The sequence below is a fragment of the Vanellus vanellus genome (genome assembly GCF_965231255.1).
Source record: "Vanellus vanellus genome assembly, chromosome: 6".
NCBI lineage: Eukaryota > Metazoa > Chordata > Aves > Charadriiformes > Charadriidae > Vanellus > Vanellus vanellus.
The window spans coordinates 355,459-374,324 of NC_138911.1; the positions used below are offsets into that span (position 1 = coordinate 355,459).

At 65.0% G+C, this 18,866-nt stretch overlaps 1 protein-coding gene across 1 annotated transcript; it reads left to right on the forward strand.

Annotated features, from left to right (window-relative positions):
- The first annotated feature begins 1,077 nt into the window (after window positions 1-1,077).
- LOC309673488 (ras-related and estrogen-regulated growth inhibitor-like) lies at window positions 1,078-12,185 on the forward strand. Its single transcript, XM_082485273.1, has 4 exons — window positions 1,078-1,281; window positions 9,272-9,328; window positions 10,763-10,836; window positions 11,573-12,185. The coding sequence occupies exons 1-4, from the start codon at window positions 1,185-1,187 to the stop codon at window positions 12,056-12,058; spliced, it is 714 nt and encodes a 237-aa protein (XP_082341399.1). The 5' UTR covers window positions 1,078-1,184; the 3' UTR covers window positions 12,059-12,185.
- Window positions 12,186-18,866: the final 6,681 nt, after the last annotated feature.

Here is an 18,866-nt window from a genome sequence, read left to right on the forward strand (position 1 = left end):
CCAATGTCTTCTGGAGGCATCAGCGATATGTTTACTTTCGACACATGATATGGTCTATAAATACCGGGCGGGTTTCGTGTTACCCTGAGCGCCGTCCAAGGCGGCGCGGATGGTCCGTGCTCCGTTGCAAGTGAGTCACCCGAGATGGTCAGGCAGAGAGATCCCCGTGCCACAGAAATGACTACAGCCTTGGGAACAGAGCTCCAATCCCCGGCGCGGGCATCGCGCTGCTCCGCGCCCGGGGTCAGGTCCCTTCTGCTGCCGTTCGCAGCGCTGCTGTCGTCCGCGCATGGCACGGGCAAGCTGCGTCCTGGAGTCTGCTGAAGATGGTCGAGATGTTGTGGGTCTTTTCCCTTCTTCCCAGCACTCCGGGCACCCACAGCACACGGCCGGGGCCGCTCCGGCTGCTGCTCTGAGCAGTGACACGTTGCCTGTGCCCACACTTGTACACACACACACATCCCCCACTTTGCTCTTGTGTACACCCTTACGCTGTTATTTAACACCCTTGCAACGCTGCTGCAACCAAAGCACGTGCAAAGTTCGGTTCCCGGCCCGACGCAAAGCCTTGGCTCTTTGGCACCGATGGGATTTCAGTCACCGGTTTGTGCGGAGGCGCGAGGGCTGAGCCCCGGGCTGCCCCGGCCGTGCGGAGCGGGGGGCTCTGCCCCACCGAGTTTGGCGAGGAGCACGCTGTGCCTGAAGGCTGGGCGAGGGGAGAGGCTGGGGCGAAGCCAGCTTCTCGCATCCGCATTAGCTTGTCTTGCACGCAGAAGATGAAATCGTGGTTTCATGCCGGGATTTGGGCGGGGGGGAGGCAGCACCCTGGCCGTGTTTCCCGGCCCGGGGCGGTGTCGCATGGGTTTCCCGACGGCTTCCCCGCTCTTTCCTCGCTTTACCCCCGTTCAGGTGAGCCGCTCTCCGGACCCGCACCCGCCTTTTCTTTGGGGAAGAGCCCCCCCGGAGCTGCTGCGGGTGGGGAAACTGAGGCACGGCGCCCCGCAGACAGGTAGCGGCCGCCTCCGCTGGGGGGGAGGAGGAGGAGGAGGAGGAGGAGGGCATCATGCGGGACCGCCCGCCCCGGGGCTGACGCGACCGGCCCCCGGGGCGGAGCCGGTGGGAAGCGCCCGGCGGAGCGGGAGCGCGGCGGGGCCCCGAGCCCCGGCCCTGGCCCCGGCCCCGGCATGAGCTTCCCCCGGCCCCTGCGCCGCTCCGTCAGCCTCAGCCCGGCCCGCACCCTGCGCCTCGTCGTGCTGGGGCAGAGCGCCGTCGGCAAGACAGGTAGGACGGGGATCCCCGGCATCCCCCCCCCCCCCCGGCATCTCCCCCCCGGCATCCCCCCCCCGGCATCCCTTCTGTATCTCCTCTGCATCCCCCTTGACATCTCCCTCTGCAACCCCCCTGCATCCTCTCCAGCATCCCCTCTATCCCCTCTTGCATCCCCCCAGCATCTCCCCTGCATCCCCTCCGGTATCCCCCCTGCATCCCCTCCAGCGTCCCCCCGTATCCCTTCCAGCGTCCCCCCTGCATCCCCCCCGCACCCCCGGAGAGAGGGGTCGAGCCCCCCGGGGGTGCAGCCGGGGCCGGGCAGCAGGCGGGGGCTCTTTCCGAAAGCCGGGGTGGGCAATGAGTTTCTGCGGGGCAGTTGTGGCATGGCCCAGATTGACCCCCCCGAGCCCGTTGTGGTTACGGGCACCGAGTTTCCCTCCCCTCGGTGGGCGCTTTGCAGCCAGGGGCTTGTCCCGGGGGTCCCCAGGCGGTCCCCGGCTGCGCGGCGAGCCCAGGGCAGCACTCGGGGCCGGGGGCTGCCGACCACGGGAGCTTTCCGGACCAAAAGCCGAGCTCAGGTTTGTGCTTTACCGCGTACTTTGTTTGCCGCTTCTTTTTAGCGCGGGGAGCGGGGTTTGCCGAGCCTCGTGCTACAGCGCTGCGTTTAGTTTTCCTCTCGGAAAACTCCCTTTCCCCGCACTTTGCTTAGTGCTCTCCATCCGCGGCTGCCGGGGTGGGGATTTGGGATGCGGAGACGGGAGCACCTGAGCTCTTCTCCTTCACCCCCACTCCTGCCCGGGGATCGTCCTCCCACCTCTTCCCGCTCCTCTGTCCCGGGCTGCGAGCACCGGGGGCGAAGGCGGCCTGCGCTCCGCTTCCACGCAGCACCCAGCGTGCCGCCGGCAGGGACGAGAGGTGCCGTCGCCGGCGAGGAAAGGTGCGTGTCCACGTCGTTCTTATTGCAGCGGGGCAGGGGAGCCGCCATCCACGCAGGGCTTGAGGGGGGGGGGGGAAGGGGACGCAGCCGGGGCTGCCGTGTCCTTGGGGACAGGGCAGTGTCCCGCTGGCTCGCCGCTCCGCAAAAGGCACAACCTTTAAATACGCTGCAGCGGTGGCACCTCCGCCTGGCTCGTGGCCAGCAGCTTCGGCTCTCGGTGCCGCTGAAGTTGCGTTTCCATATACAGTAACCTGCAAACCTCTTGCCTGGCTGGCCCGCGAGTCCTCCTTGCCCGGCGTTAAGTGAGAAAATCGCGATTTCACTGGTTAAATGAAAGGAGGCACCTCCCAGATGGCAATTAGCAGCCCGGCACGGGGGAGCGGGAGCACGGGAACGGGGCTCAGCTCCGGGTGTACCCGGAGCACCGGGGGGGGTCCATGTGTGGTGTTTGGCCTCCGCGTCCCTATGAGCAGATGGAGCCGCGAGCGATGGCTGTACAAAGCGTACGGCGCGCTTTGGCTCGCCCCCACCCTGGCGGCAATGCCGCCCGGAGCGCAGCGGGCGCCCGGGAGCCTTGGGCCCCTCCGGTGGGCAAGTGAGACCCTCCATGGGGTCAGATCACTCTTGAGGGTCTTCAAAGGTTCCTGCAGCCGTGTTTGGCCCCGGCGCCCTCCTCGGTGGCTGCCGCGGTGGCGCTGGGTATCGCGCGGGGTCCGTCTGCAGCGTCTGCGTGGCGGCAGCGCAGCTCCGGGGGCGCCTGCAGCCTCCGAGGGCCTTCAGTGGGGCTTTTTTTGCCGTCCTCTTGAGCCGCGGCAGTCGCAGAGGCCGTGAAATCAGTGCAGAGGGAGGCGATCGATACCTGGCTCGTGCGGAGGCGAGCGGGAGCGTGCCCGGCACCGGCGGCAGCCCCCGGAGCAGGCAGGCCATGCCCTGCGGGTTGGCGGCTGCCCTGACACGGGTCTCTCCCTGTCCCCGTCCCCGTCCCCGCGGGTGCTGTCCCGCGCGTCCTCTCCCGCAAAGGGACAGCGTGTCGCCTTCGCCGGGCGCTGTGCCCGGTGGCCGCTTCCTGCTGCCTGTGAGCCCCTGTGCCCGATGGAGCCGGGGGCGAGGACACCTCGAAGCAGATCCCGCTGCCCGGCGGGACGGTGATGGGCCCGAGGGACCCGCGGGGGACCCGCGAGGGAGGAGGCAAAGGCATCGGCATCACGGCAGAGCTCCCGCGGGGCGGGGGGGCCGGGCCGGGAGAGGACGGGGTGCGACGCGCGGGCATCCCCCGCCCTGGGGAGGGCGAGGGCGCGTTTCACCCCAAAACCTCCCGGTGGTGGTGGGCTGCGAGGGGACCCCACGCCGCAGCACCAGGAGGGGGAGAGCGGAGGGCACCGGGAGTGCCAACAGCCGAAAGGGCAATTAAAATCTGCACAGCTGCAAAAGGGGGGGGAAAACCCCTCCGTTCTCCACAAGAGAGTTGGATTTTTTTGGAGCAGTTTGGAAAGCTGCCAGATCCGCTGAGCCGAGGCCGCGGATGCCCCAGGCGGGGATGGGTGTGGGCGCAGCCCCACGGCTGAACCCCGTCGGTGGTGTAAAGGTTTGGCCGGCGCTGTGCAAATCACCTGCGGGAGGCTGCGAATGCCGCGCGGCCGCAGCGCGCGGTATCTGCCGCCGTCGACGGGAGCCAGCGTAAACTTTGCCATCCCCCAGAGGAAAGCTCTGCTTACAAAACCCGAAGGGAAGATGAATTGACGCTGTGAGCCGCGACGCTCGCAAGAGAGATGTGTTATGCGGCGGCATAAACAGAGCGGCACGTGGGCGCGCGGGGCTCGATGCCATCCTGGAGGTAACCCGCCCCTCCCCGCGCCGGCGGGTCAGCCCTGCGTCCAACCCTCCCGTACGCACTCCCAGAGACTGAATGGGACATAGAATTAACCCTTTCAGCTTTGGGGCTCTCCAAGGGGAGCCCTTCCTGAGGTTACTTCTGTTCGAGACGGGGAAAAAAAAATTCCTTATAAGGCTGCGCGGACGCGCTGCCGCCTCCCCGCCTGCATCCGCTTCTTCCCAGTGGCAGCTCCGCTCATGTTCTTGCGCTCCAGCCAATTTTTAATCAATTTAATTGGCTGCTCTCCTCGTACAGCACCATGCGCTCCGGCTTTGGGTGCCTGCCTAACGTGTGACACAGAAATCAGGTGCTTTCTAGAAACTGAGCCTGCCTTGTCTCACCCCCCCCCCTAATTTGGTCGCCTCTTTGAAGGCGCTGATGCACGCCTCCTGCAGGATCCTCGGTTATCTCCGCAGAGCAGTTTTGCTAAATTACATGCTCGTTCCATCAAATCCCTTCTCTGGCGGGCGGGGTGGGAAGCCCAGAGGCAGCTTGGAGGGCGAGGGGAGGGTGATGGCCCCCAGCAGGAGCGGGGGGTGCCGGGGGGCAGGAGAAGCTGCCTGGGGCAGAGGCGCTGGGGCCATAGGAGCCGAGAGCCCGGCTCGGTGGGACGCCGCCTCCCCGGGGCCGATGCGCAGATCCTGAGCGGCGCGGTGTCGGCGTGCAGGGGCAGGACGTGGGGAACGTTTGCCCGTGGCCAGCTGGGACACACGGCCCCCCGGTTTGCCCGGGGAAAGCCAGCCCGGTGCGGGAGTGCCTCCGTCCTGCTTGGGGCTGCCTTTCCACCGGTGTCTTGGTTTGGCAGGGGGGGAGGATTTTAACACCGTATCCCGGTTTTGGTGAGGTTTATTCTCCCTTCACACTCCTGCTCTGTCTCCCTCCCCCTGCGGCGTGGACGCCCGGTGCGCAGCTCCTGCGTCCTGTCCCCCCCGGGCTCTGCGCTCCTGCCTTGCTCTCACTGGGTTGGGTTTTTTCCCCGTTCCCACTCATTTCCCACCAATTTCACTTCCCGCTCCTGTTGCCTTCCCAAGCCAGCTCTCAGCCTCTCCGCTGCCTCTCGCTCCCGTCCCCGCGCAGCCTGTCCGTACCCATTACCGTCATTAACACCGTGAAGGGTTTGAGCGCCGCTTCCATTAGCCGTGCTCCCTCCGAACCACGGGTGTCGCCGCAACATCGCACCCAGCCATCCGCCGTGCATTTTCGAAGCAGCCGCGGTGCAAAGATGTTCCGTGCAGAGGGCCACGTGGAGGGGTTCGCTTTGGCCCGCTGTGCCTGCAGCATCGGGCACCTGGGCGGGCTCTGTGCGCCGCGGCAGCCCGGGGGGTCCTTTGGGTTAGCTTAGACCCAGAGGGCCGAGCGTGATGATTAGTTGTGTCGCCTCGCTTTTCCCAAAGGCAAAGAGCAAAATGTTTCTCAAACAACACGCGAGCGGGCGTTCGCGCTGCTGCCGCCGGCTTTTCTCCCCAAAAGGCAGCTCCCCTTCTTGCTCGGAAGGGGCGATGTGGGAGCTCGCTCGCTTTGCCAGGGTGGAGAGCTGCTTTCGGCGATGCTGGTGCTTCCCGAGGCCGCCCTGTGACATCCTCACGGCAATTCCCTGCAGAAAGATATTCCGGCGGGTGGGGATGGGGATGCAGGTGAGTGGAAAAAGACACCTTTGTGCTCGGCTGCGGGTTCCTCTGGCAGCCGAGGGCTCTCAGGAGATGCAGTCGGTCACCTGCGGCCATCTCTTTCCTCCTCCAGCCCCGGGGGTGTCAGGGACCGGATCCCGCACCGCCTCCGGTGCTTTCTGAGCAGAGAGGGTGTAATGTCTGCGTTTGCTCTGTTGCTTTGTCGGCTCCATGGCCCAGAGCCGGGTGCCCGTAGCGCTGCCACTATGGGGCTGCTCCCAAATTATCCCCCGGCGACCAGAGCTGCGGAGTTCCTCCTGGGTCCGTGCCGAGCTGCCAACCACCGCCCCGGCGCACACACACCCCCCCACCTGCCCATCACCGCCACAACCACCGCCACCCAGTAATTACCCCAATTATCCCATCCTGGACGAGACGACCCGTGTCAGCGAGCCGCCACAGGCTCTGTACACCGTGGCCGAGCAGCGCCGCAGCTTTGATCTCTTCCTCCCTCCCCGTGAAAGCCCGGCAGCGACCGCCGGCTCTCTGCCGTCCCCGGCCTCCACGCCGTGGGTTTCCTGTGCCGGGCAGAGGAGTTCTCTGCCGTAAGCCCCTGGCGGAGCCTCGCCGGCAAGGCCCCCGCTGCTGGCGAATTGCTGGCAGCCAAGCACCCCCGCTCCCCATCGCCTCTCCGCTGTCTCCCCGCCGGCGCGGCTCCTCGCGGCGCTGCCGGGGCTCGCTGCGGGGTGCCTGAGGTGTGACAAGTCAAGTGAAAAGTACCCTCGGCTTTGCGTCGAAGCAAAGCCACGTCCTCGGCCAGCTCCTCAGCGCCGTCTGCCCGCGCCGCCCTCGGGGCGCCGCCAGCCCCGCTGCACGCTTCCAAAAACGGGGGCGGCTCGGGAGCATCTCCCCGGCGCCTCAGCCGCACCACAGCTGCTTCTGCTCCTTCTCACGAGCGCCCGTCCCCTCTTGTCACCTCCCCGTGCCGTGCAGGGTGTGCGCGTAGGGGCCGCGATGTCCCACCGTGGCGCCGGGGGCGGCTCTGGGGCAGGAGACCCTGATATAAGCCCCCCCAGCCAGAGGTGGTCCGGTGGCCCTTTGGCCGCGTGGGGGACGTTTTAGCAGCGCTGGATGCTGTGTTAGCGGGAGCGAGGGGTGAGCTCTGGCTGCCTCCCTGCCCCGAGCAGACCGGCGGGGTTTTTGGCACCTCCAAATTGCTTCGTTGCTGGGAAAGCTTCTGCCTTTTCACCCCTCCGTTTTGGGTTTGTGGCCGTTTGCCAGCTGAGGCTCAGCCCTGTCTGCTGTCCCCACTCCTGGAAATACCCCTCTGGAGACCTCGTGCGACGGCAGAGCCTTTGCTAACCCTTACGGAAAAAACACCGTGAGTCTCTCTCATGTTTTGGGTTTTTCTTTTGCAGTCCCCGGGGAGCTCGCCCGCCCCGAACCCGCCCCGGCGCTGGAGCCGAGGTCTGCCTGCGCCGGCCGGGCCGGCCGGAGAGGGATGATGCCAGGCAGTACTTCTCCCCGCCAGGAGAAAGGGCTGCCCGTGCCTGATGGAGCTGCCGCGCAAACCTCCAGCGCCGGCAGACCTCCGCCCAGCCCGGCATTGCCGCGTCATTTGGGCTTCGCGTCTCCTGCTCTCCGCCGCAGGGAGAGGCGGTAATCGCGTCAGAGGGGTTTGATTGCCCGCACTGCCGTGCTGAGGCCGCCCCTGCCTCTCCTCGCCCTCGCAAGGAGGAGAACATCGGGCCGAGCCATGCGGTCTCCGTGTGGGTGCTGTGCCAGCCGGCGGATGGGGCGGGGGGGGTATGGCAGCGGGGGGGGGGTCGGTTTGTGCCCCCGCACGCCGGAGAGCCGCCAGGGAGCGGGGCTCCTTGCGAGGTGGAAACAGAGCCAACAGTCCCCACTTGTCCCCGGTGTCCCCAGGCCCAGGCGGGGGATGCAGGTTCCCAGGGGGATGCAGATTCTCAAGGCAATGCGGATTCCCAGGGGGATGCGGATCTCCAGGGGAAAGCGGATCACCAGGCAAAGCCATGGCAGGAGGGTGATGCCCTTGGGGCATCTGCCCATCTCCCGCTTCCCCGGCTAATGCCGCCGGGTGCCGTCCCCGGGCTGCTTTCGCTGCAGCACCCGGCCGGCGTGAGCGGCACCTCCTGGCGCGCCGTGCCACGTCTTCCTCCGGCTTTGATGAATTTCATGAGGTTTGGTGTCAACGGCCGCATGGAGCGCCCGGGGCAGGTTAAACAAACAGCGCCGCAATTCCTGGGAGCCATGCGGGCAGATGGGCAGATTGGTGGGAGCCATGCGGGCGGCTCTCCCGTCAGCGCCGGTGACAGCGAGGGAGAGCCTGGCGCTGGCCCGGCGCTGGCTTTCCCCCACCTCGAGCTCGCCGCTGGAAGGCGGCTGGCTGGAGGCCACCGAGGGGATCGCTCACCCGCATAAAACTTAAGCACCTGCATAAATCTTCGCAGGATCAAGGCCAGAAAAAAGCAGTTTATCAACTGGCGGGGGAGTGAAACTGCCCGTGCGAGGAGCCGCCTTCCGCCCGCGCCTCTGGGTGGGTTCGCGGGGACGGCGCTGCCTGGGCTTCGCCTGCCGAAACGCCTGCCGAGCACGCCGAAACACCCGCCGTCCTGGCCACCTCCCGCTGCCGCTGTCGGGGCCCCCCGAGCTGCCGCCTCCGCGGGAGCTGGAAGGATGTTTTCTGGCAGCGGCAGCGCCAGGGCGGTCGGCGGCTGCGCTGGGGTGCTGCGGGGGATGGGGCTGGCCGGCCCCGGGGCGCTGCGGGTGCCTCCCGTTGCCGTTGGGCTGCGTCTCCTTGATGCGACGGGCGTTTTGTTGCTGACGCCGAGCAGGCAGCTTTGGGCAGGGGGGCGGTGTGCTGCTCCTGGAGCTGGGCAGAGACCTCTCCTTCTGCCTGGGGTGTCCCATCGCGTGGTGGGGTTTGGACCTCGGCAAAGAACGTGCGAAAACCACCCAGGCGTTCCCCGGGGCTGCAGCGAGGTGGTTTTGCGCTGCCCGGCGTGCGGGAGCTCTGGAAATGTCTCCGGCTGGGTAGGAGAGGGGAGGCGCGAGCCGCCAGCCTGGTTGTACGTGTTTTCCCGCGTTGTCCGCGGGGCGAAGCAAGGCAGAGGACAGCCTGCACGGGGCTGTGCTGTCACCCAGGGACTTTCGGGGCAGAAACGAGGGTTTGTAACCACCTTGGTCCAAGGCATCCACCCGGGCAACCCTCATCCTTTCCCAGGCGGTGCCACCCTCACCTTCTGCCACCCGCGTCTGGCGACTTGCTGCTCTACTCTAGTCTGCTCTGGTCACCACGGGGCGGCCCCGGGCAGCACGGGGCAGGGACCCGGCCTCCTTGGGTGCCTTTGGAGACACTTTTCCCAACCCTGCAATAACCTGGTCCTCATGGGGCCGCGTCCGCAGCGTCGCCGCTGGGATGTCTCCTCCTGGTGCGCACAGGGGCGCTTTCCCGCGCGGCTGCGGCAGGTCCGCGCTCCGTCCCCGCTGCCTCAGTCAGCCGATGCTGCGCTGCAGTTTGATCTCACAGCCGTAACCGGGTTTGTCGTGTTGGTTTTTTTACAGCGTTGACCGTCAGATTCATCACCAGGAGATTCATCGGTGACTACGACCCAACCCTAGGTAGGTTCTTCTCGTTGCTTTCCCTGCTGCCACTGGCTCAGCCTGGAGACTCCGGTGCACCCGCACCGCTGCCGCCAGAGCCGACTCTGCTCCCGACTCACCGTCTTCCCTCCTCCTCCTCCTCCTCCTCCTCCTCCTTGGCCAGGCTGGCAGCGGTCGGAGCCACTGGCCATGGTGGCACCCCCCTGGCTCTTGTGTGTCCCTTTTTCCTCTTCTGTTGTTTCGTTAAGGCAAAACGCGTTGGGGCGAGCCGCCGGCATCGCACGACGGGCTCAGTCACCCTCCTGCCGGCAGGCGGCTTTCGAGGGGTGTCTGAGCCGCTGGCGAGCGCTTTCCTGTCTTGTGGGGGTTGGGTTTTTTTTTTTGTATTTGGGTTTGAGTTTTTTGGGGCACTGAAGTCCTGTCCCTGCCAAAGCGCCCCACAAATGAGCGGGTGGTTGCGGGCTGTGCATCCTTCTGCCCAACCCCTGCTGCCACCCGCCGGGCCGGCAAATTTGGGAAGTCTGTGTTGCTCTAACGCAGCTGGCTCACAGGGGACCCGGGGGAAAGGTTTGGTCTGAGAAGCAGCCCCGCCGTTGTCCCGTCTGTGCTTTACATCCCCGCTCCCCGCCTGGTATGCTGAGCGATGCTGCTTTCCCCCCGGGCGTGCAGTTTGGCTTTCCCCTCTGCCCGCCGCGTCTTCCCCCTCTTGGGCTGATGTGATAAAATACAGAGCCCGTGCGGTGAGTGTCCCTGTGCTTCCCCGTGCCGGAGGAGGGGGAAGGTGCCTGGTTTGTCCCGTAGACGGCAAAGCCAAGCAGGTTTCTGCCCCGTCGCGCGGTGGCACACGCGCCCCTCTGTGACGGCGGAGCTCCGTCTGCCCGGACACGGCGTCCCGTCGAGCACGCTGTGCCCGGGGCCGTCGCTAAGCCCAGTGCCGGCTGGTCGGATTGCCTGATGGTATCAGTGAAGCTCGAAGCGGTTTTTGTGCTGGAAGAGCTGCCCCGATGCTGCCTCACAGCCGCTTTTTTGGGTTAGAAGGGAGCCGCACGAGCGGGGGCTCGAAACAAACCCCGCTCTTCGTACACCCCGCTCAGCCCCTCTCCCTCCGCAGGAGCATCACTCCGTGAGCTCTTGTTGCTCCGACGCTCTGGTCGCCGTCGCCCTTTGATTCCCCACGAGGCGAGAGCCGGCCGGGTGCCGGCGGGGGTCTGTGCCGCCCCTCGGAGCCGCCGGGCTGCATGCCGTGGGCGCGGGACTGCCCTCCCCGGGCGTGGGGACGCGTGCTGAGCTCCAGCACCAGAGACGTGGACCTGAAACGGAGCCCACGTGGGCTGGAGGTCGCGGCAGGAGGAAATTGCCTTCCACCGCGCGGGTGGCATCCAGGGCGCCTGGTGGTCGTCTGCCGCCCGGGGGCTTCTCTCACTCGATGCTTTTCTGCCTGTCCTCCCCCAGAAATGATTTACAGACACATGGCCGTCATCGACGGGGAGATGGTGCACTTCGAGATCCTGGACACGGCGGGACAGGTGAGCTCGCGCCGTTTCACCGCTGCCTGACCCTGGGGACATCAGGGGCGAAGCGTGACTTGCCGTCGAAGGCAACCCCTGCTCTTCCACCAGCTTTAATCTGTGCTATCCAAAATATTGACTGCGGTGTTGTCAGGTTGGGTTAATGGTTGGACTTGATGATCTTAAAGGTCCCTTCCAAACTCAACAACTCTGATTCTATGACATGTTTATCTCAGAAAAAAAAGGATGTTTTGGAGAGTTTATGTGTCTCTAACGCCAATTACAGCGTGGCTTCCGCTAAATACTTCCCCATTCCCCTTCCCAATGTGCTGCGCAGCTCTGCTCCCTGCGGAGGTGGAGCATCCCGAGGGCCGGAGGCAGCCCCGGGGAGCGGGAGGGCGCTGGGTCGGAGGAGCCACCGAGCGCCGGGACCGCGGGCGATGGAGAGCCCTGTGCTGGCTTCCCCTCCGGCAACGGCCCTGCCTTTGTGCTGCCGCTTTAGCGGCGCTCGCTCTCCCCTCGTCCGCACCAGGATGGGGCTGGTTGCTGTCTCCATCCATCGCTCTGCCCAACCCACCAAGTCCCTGCCCGGGGCTGCCTGTGCTGCTCCGCATGTCACTGCTCCGGCGCCAAAAACCTTCTGGGAGATGGTGACAGGCCCCCTTGGGAGGTTTTCTAGGTTGCGACCGGCGGCGTTGGTGTTTAGGAGATGTTGGGGCTTCTGGTGTTAACATGAGCTCGTCTGCCCCGGCAGGAGGAGGATTCCCTGCAGATAGAGGAGAAGATCAAATGGGGCGATGGCTTCGCCGTGGTCTACTCGGTGACGGACCGGTGCAGCTTCGACGAGGTCATGCGGCTGTGTTTCCTCATCAACCACATCCACTCCAGCCCCAAGCGGAGCGGCGGCAGCGAGCAGCCCCCTGTGGTCATCGTGGGCAACAAGAAGGACCTGCAGTTCGACAGGATGGTGTCCACGGAGGATGGCGAAAACCTCTCCAAAGCCTTGAAGCTTCCTTTCTACGAGATCTCCACCCGGGACAGCTATGAAGAGACCGTTACGGTGTTCAACACCCTCTACCAGGAGCTCATGAGACAGGGGCATTTCTCCCCGGGCTCCTTCAAGAGGAGGACAGTGTCGAAGCTGATGGAGAAGATCCCCAAGATGCAAGCCAGCTCCACCTTGAACTCAGCGGGCCGGAGCCTCAGCTTCAACTCCTTCAGGGACTACATCCCCGAGTGACGTCCCCGGCACGGAGGCACGAGTGCCGGCCAAGCCGGGACTGAGGGACAGGTTATCCTGCTGATTGAGCCCCGGGCTTGAGGAGCAGCTGGTGGGGCCATGCTGGCTCCCAGCAGGGGAAGGCCAAGAGTGGGGAGGGTGGGATTGGGGTCCGACAGCCTTCTAAAGCCCACAGGCTTTTACAAACGGGCTTTGCGTTGGCCGGGGAGGTGCTCTTTGTCCACCTTAGCCCTTTGCTCCCTCCTCCTCCTCCTGCACGGCTGAGGTCAGTAGGGAAGGTGGGTCGTGGTGACTTCGGTGGTGTGGGGTCAACCCTCGGAGGCTCGGAAGGGTTTCGGCGGGGATCAGACCCAGCACAGACACATCTGTATGGGTTTCCCCGCTGCCCTAAGACAGCTCGCTGGGTCCGTCTGTGCCCCGAGGCTGTACCCACAATGCCGGGGTGACCCCGAGGGTCGCACCGGGGCTGCCGTCAGCCATCCCTGTCCCGGGGAAAATGGATGTTGCTTCTGCTGCTCAGTGCTGCCAGTGGGTAAAGTCCCCTGGCGGCCCCAAACCTTCCCAGCCCGGCCGGCTGCTCCGCGGGGGCGGTCGCTGCCCACATCCGTCCCTCGGTGCCCCCAGACCCACCCGCCGCTGGGGTGGGTGGGTGCCGGGGGGCCGCGGCCCCCTCTGCGTCCCTCCCCGAGGAGCCGGGCCAGCCGGTGTGCCCGCCCGTGGCCACCCGCCAACGTCAGCCGGAGCCCGGGGCTGCGTCTCCCCCCGGTTTCCCCCCGGGGGTTGTGAACTGAAGCGGCTGCGGAGGGGCAGACCCCCGCGCCCCCCCCCCCGCTGGGGAGCTGCGGCTTCTCCCTCCCCGCCTGCGCGGGGGCTGGCACCCAGGGCACGGTTACAAGCAAAGCGGAGATCTGTTTACAGTGCGTTGGGGGGTGGGGAAGGCCTGTTAATCCCTGGCTTTTCTGAAAAACCATCTTTTAACATTTCAGGCTCCTTGGCGTGCTCTGCTTTAATAACCCTGTACATAAAGTGCCGGGCAAAGGGCAGCGGAGGCGGCAGATGTTGCTGCCGTGCCTCGGGCGGAAGGCACCGCGTGCTCAGGGCTTTGCCGGGGCGTCTGCCTCGGCCGAGGCCGCCCCGTGGTTCCCATCCCCGGCTGCCTCAGCGCAGCGTCCCCGTCTCCGAGGGGAGGCAAACCCAACCGGCTGCCCCCCTGCCGCACGTGGACGCCCCACGCTAAGGTGATGCTTCTCCGTCCCAGAGGAACGCTATTCCCGGGGCAGCTCCTCCCGTTAACGCCTTTGCGCTGCGACGCGGCCAAGCGCAGCGCCAGCAAAACCGCTGGGTGCCAATTTGAAGCACGTGATGCCACGGAGCCCATAGCGGGAGGTGCAAATGATGCTCTTTGCAGCGACCCCCCCTCCATCTCATCTGCTTATTAATTGTCCTCTCCCCAGCGGGAAAATCGCCGTGGCCCGAGAATTAGTCTTTTTGCGCAGAGCCGGGGCAGCAGAGGCACGGGCAGGAGCGGGGCTTGCAGCCAGCGGCATCCTCTCCCTGCGGCATCCTTTCTCTCCCTCCATCCCGCTGCAGAGCTCGCGGTGAATGCGCTGGAAGACCTGCGGTGTAACACCCCCGTGTGTGCCCCCCCCGTCGCGACCTGTCGCATCGCCTGCTGCTGCCTCCCGTGACAATAAAAGCCAAGTTCGCGACCGCCTGTGATGCTCTCCCGCCTGCGAGCGTGTGGACGGGGTTATTTCATCCCTTTCGGGGCACTGCGGCAAAGGGGTGCACGGGGAGGGGGGGATACAGCCTTTAAATTGGGGCTGAGCATCCCCCGTAGCTCACAGCCGAGCCCCCGCGCCGGGAGCGTTGCTGCCGCCATCCCTCGGCAGCGGGGAAGGGGCAGGCAGAGAGGTGTGCCCGGGGAGCGTATACAGCAGCGCTCCCTCCGGAGCATCGCAGCCGGGGAAAACGCTTATCCCACCTGCCCTCCCCCCTCCGAAACCCGCAGGGATATACATCCCACCCGCGTTTCTGTACCCGCATCCCTCCCGTGGGGGGAGAACGGGCCCCGTGGCGGGGCCGGGCCGAGAGAGCAATTTGGGACTGCTCCTTTCCAGCGTCTTAATTCAAATCCTGAATGCCAACGGTGGGAAATGCCACCGGGGACCCACCGCCGGTTCGCTCACGGCGAGAGCAAAACTGGGGGCTTTAAAGCCTTGGGGAGCGGGCCAAGGGGAAGCGAGGGCTGGGCTGGGGGTTTTTTTTGGTTGTTTGTTTTAATTTTAGGGTGTTTTTTTTATGGCATTCCCAAGGGAGCTGAATGCTGCGAGCTGGGCTTGGGGTTTTGCGGTCTGGCAGCCGGAGGCGGCGTTTGCCTCCCCGGGGCTGGCTGGAAAAGAGCCGCTCTGGGGAGGGCGCTGAGGCGCCGCGCGCCGGGGACCCCGGTGAGCCAGAGCCAGCCGGGCCGCGAGGCCGCCGGCACGCGGAGAGCGGGGTCCGGTACCTACACCGACGCAGCCATCAGCCTCGCGGGCCGACCCCACAGCCAACAGCGCGGGGCCGCACCGACAGCCCAGCTCGGGAGGGATTAAAACCCCATTGGGGTGCTGGATGACCGCTCGAGCCTTTCGCCACGCCACAGAGGTTTGGGGTGTCCTCGAGCACGTCGCTGAAGTCCCCTGATGTCCCCAAGGCTCGTCCGAGGGGCTGTGTTTCCTTGCTGGCTCCAGCTCCAGGTCGGTGCAACGCCGCGCGGCGGCAGCCCGCGTTATTCGGCGTGAATTATTGAAGGTGCTGAACGAGAGAGGGACGGGCTGGCGCGCAGCAGGCACGGCCGGGCGCCGGGAACAGCACCGCTCGGCGCTGCCGGCCCCTGGGGACGCCGGAGCGCTGGGCACGGCGGGGAGCGCTGGCCTGGCCTGACCCTGCGCCTTTTTTTGGAGCGCAAAGAATTCCGAGAGGGTTTTCAGCCCAGTGTGGTCCCTGCCCGCCGCGCAGGCGGCAGCTCGGCCCTGCGCACCCCCTATAATTAGCACGGAACCTCATTAGTATCAGGCTCAGCTGCTCTCAGAGAGGCCAGGGGGAGCTCGTCAGGGATGCTAATTGCTAATTACTGAAAGCCTTTAGTGGCTCCCCCGGGGCAGTTCCCCCTCTCGGGTACACGGTCTTGAAGGTGCCGCATCCATTGTGGGTGGGAAGAGGCTGTGGGGGGGTCGTGTCGCCCTCGGGGCGGTCCCTCTGTGGGGACCCAGGGATTGCAGGTGCCCCTGGGGGGTGATGCACTGGGGCAGCCCCAGAGATCCTAAATCCCTGTGACGGGGGCTCTGCAGGGCTCGGCAAGAGAGGAGGAGGAGGAGGAAGAAGAAGAGGAAGATGATGATGAAGAAGAGGAAGATGAAGAAGAAAAGAGGAGGCAGATGATGAAGAAAAGAAGGTCTCTGCCTTCCTCGGAGCAGAGCCCGCAGCTGTAGAGGCTCGGGGAGGTGGGTTGAACCCAGGTCCCCGGAGCGGAGGTGCCCAGACCTCTGTTTTGCGTTGGTTCTCTGGGGGTGCCCGACCTGTGGCCCCTCCTTGCCGAGAAGGGCAATGCCACTAAAATAACATGTAAGGGGATTTTTGGGGTGGAAGCCAGGAGCGTGTGGTGTGAGGGCCACTGTTTCGTTTGCCTTGGAAACCTTAAAAAAAAAACAAACCCCAAACCGCACCCACCCGCCCTTGTGGAGGAGGCGGCTTCAGGGCTGCCTAATAACCCTCGCCGGACGGGGAATGATGGAGCTGGGGTGTCCCGGACCCATCCTCTGGGCAAACGCTCCCGTGCGTTGTTGGAAAAGGCGGCCCCTCTGGGGACAGGTGGGGGGGCGGAGGGCCGTCCCGCAGCTGGGGACCCCCAGTTGTGGCAGCCCCATGACTGGGCTGTGGCGGCTCAGCTCCACGCAGAGAAGCTGAAGAGTTTCGGTCTCATCATCCAAAAGGCATCTCCAGGGCAGTGATTTAATTTGGCGAGCGTGTGCGCCGCAGATCTGCTTACCAGACTTCTGGGAAGAGGCCAACGAGACAGAAATGTCCTTCCCAAAAGCTCCCTCGCCTGCCGGTCGCCACCAGCAGCAGCTCCCTGGCACGCCGAGGCTCCCTGCGCCCCCCCTGAGCCCCCCCTGCGAACCCCTTCGCTGAAAAAACTGGGGGGGGAGGGGGGGGGTGTAGCGTGTGGGGCGAGATGGGTTCCTATAACTGTTTTTGCCTCTGCGCTGGGGCTGAGCCCCCCCGAGCCAGACGGGGCAGGAGCTCTCTGCGCCCGTGCTGGAGCCCTGCCGGCACCCGCGCCTCTGCTCGCGCACCCCACGCGGTTTTGGGGAGCTTCCTCAAGAACGCGGCAGGCTCCTCTCTCCCGAATGAGCGATTTCGGGTGAGTCTTGTGCCGTGAGTGTGTCGGGCACGTGGGCTCCGTCCCTGCCCCCCCCCGCCTGTGCCCTACTCCAGGGCTTTGCCTGGGGCAGGGGGGGGAGAAGAGACAATAGTCCCGTGCGGTCGCTTCCGAGCGCCGTTACTATTTTCGTGCCCCCCTTTTCAGTGCGAGCCCCGCTGCTCGTTTTATTGCCGTTATAAATAGCTGCAAAGTTGCCTGGGAGTTGGTGGAAATTTGGGATTGCTTTCCAGGGGGAAACCTGGGGCGGGGACGTAGGGGTTTCGGGAGCTATATCACCCTTTTCTCTTTTTTCCTTTTTCTTTTGGACGGCTCAAAGAGCTCCGCTCTACTAAGGGAGCACAAGGCTCCCTAAGGCAGGCAGGAGTTCCGCCCAGCCGGAGGCTTTTGCTGGCGCTGGAGGGAAAGGCTGGGACCCGCCACGGGGAGAAAAGCGAGCGGCGAACACCCACCGCCGCGCATCCGCCCGCTCGTTCCCGGCTTCGATTTTTAAGGCATCTCCTCCGGGTTGGGCAGCAGCAGGCAGGGCGGGGGTAGGTGCCGCGGAGGAGGTGAGGGCAGGAGGACGGAGGACGGGTACGTCCGCGCTGCCGAGCCCCGGGCAGCCTGCTTTGGTCCCCGCTGTATCTCCCGGCTTCTCTATAAAATGGGAAGAAACGGGGGTTTGGGTGTAGGCTTTTAAGGCGGTGGAGGCTCCGTCCCCGCGGTGGAGCTTGGCCGGAGCCTGGGGGTGAGGCTGCTCCCCCCTGGGGAAAACCGAGGAGAGATGCCAAGTCCTGGAGGCGCTTTGCAGCTCCCACCCTTTTCCTTTTGTTCTTGGCCATCCCACACCTCTCTCTTCTTTCTTTTTTTTTTTTTTTTCTTTTTTTTTTTTTTTTTATTAATAATAATATTAAAAATAAAATAAACAAGCATCCCCAGTGCAGGCCGGGCGTACCGCTGGGAAGCTGCGGCTCCAATCACTGCACTTTGAGGTCGTAGAAAAATATTGATGGTGAGGGCTGGTCCTCTCCGCGTGCAGCCCCGTGCTTCTCGCCCCCGCGCACAGACGTGGAAAATCCCCGGGGCTCTTCGTGCTCTCCGGTTTTCCAGCCAGCCCGAAAGGTAACGATAGGATTTTAAAAAGGATGGGGGATGCGATCTACGGGGCCCACTGCCAACAGCGCTTCTCTTTGGGGCTGCCCACCCTCAGTCCCCGTGGGGTGAAGCCGTAGTCCCTGTTTTCTGGGTGTTTCTCCAAAAAGCTTTGGTTCCCGGGCTCTGCTTATTGGTGCTGGGGGGTTAAATGCGTTTCCAGCCGCCCAGTCCATCCCCGTCCTGGACACCAGCAGCCCGGGGGAGCTGCATCCCACCCCAGAAAAGCCCCGGAGGGTTTGTAAGTCAAAGTCCTTTGGAGGTGGCCCATGTGCCCCTCGGCATCTCTCGGGCTTGGAAAGGCCCTGCGGGTGTCAAACGGGAAACCGGGGGTCTTCTCAGACCCACAAAGTCAGGAAGGGGGAAAAGATGCCCCATCCTGCAGAGGAGGAGACTTAAAACTGTAAAAAAACCCCAAACAAACAAACAGACAAACTTCTGCAGGAAGAGGGGCAGGTCGGCTTGCTGGAAACCAGGCGAACCGCCCCAAAATGTTTTTTTTCCTCCTGCGACCGGTCAGGAGAAGCGGTTTTTTGTGGTGGTCTGCGGAGGAGCAGCCGAGGCGCAGCGGGGCTTCGAGCTGCGGGGGGAGCCGGGGGGAGCCGGGGGGAGCCGGCTCGTGATGGGCAGGAAAAGGGGTAAAACCGCCCCTCCGCCCCCGAAAGAAGGACCTGGGGAGAGGGTGGGGAGAGGGGTCAGCCCAAAGCCCCCCCCCCCCCGCGCAGCCGCCTCTTTGCCGGGCTGGTGGGGGCCGGGGGGAGCCTAATTTGGCTCAGTCTTGAGCTGCTGAAACCTCCGGCGGGACTTTTCCCCGGGGTGCGGGGAGGAGATTGGAGCTGCTTTTGAAGAAAACCTTTTTTAACCCCCTCCCCTGCCCCTTTTCCCTGGGATCCCACCTGGGACCAGCCCCCCCCCCGCCTCCTCCCCAGCCCGCGTTAATGGCAAACGCCAGACTCGCCGTCCCGGCGTTTCTCTAATCCCTCTCGGAGCGACTCGCAGCCGCGAGTTCATCCCGCGCCGCGCGACAGAGCTCTGCCAAAGAACCCCATCACCACCCCCCGGCCCGTTTTGGGGCGAGGAATGGGGAATCGCCTATCCCTCTGCAGCTTTTCTGAATTTTTAGGGCCACGGCTGCACCCCCATCCGTCCCCCTCTCCCCTGGGCCGGGGGGGGAGAGCCCCCCGGGAGCCGCGGCCCCCCCCTCCCCCCCTCCCAACCAGCGTTCTGCTGCTCTGCTCTGCCCCGTTTCTG

Excerpts from the sequence above, each read along its gene's own strand:
- LOC309673488 (XM_082485273.1), top strand. The coding sequence starts at position 1,185 with ATGAGCTTCCCCCGGCCCCTGCGCCGCTCCGTCAGCCTCAGCCCGGCC. Across the intron at positions 1,282-9,271 it reads GAGCGCCGTCGGCAAGACAG|CGTTGACCGTCAGATTCATC; the intron begins GTAGGACGGGGA and ends GTTTTTTTACAG. Across the intron at positions 9,329-10,762 it reads TGACTACGACCCAACCCTAG|AAATGATTTACAGACACATG; the intron begins GTAGGTTCTTCT and ends GTCCTCCCCCAG.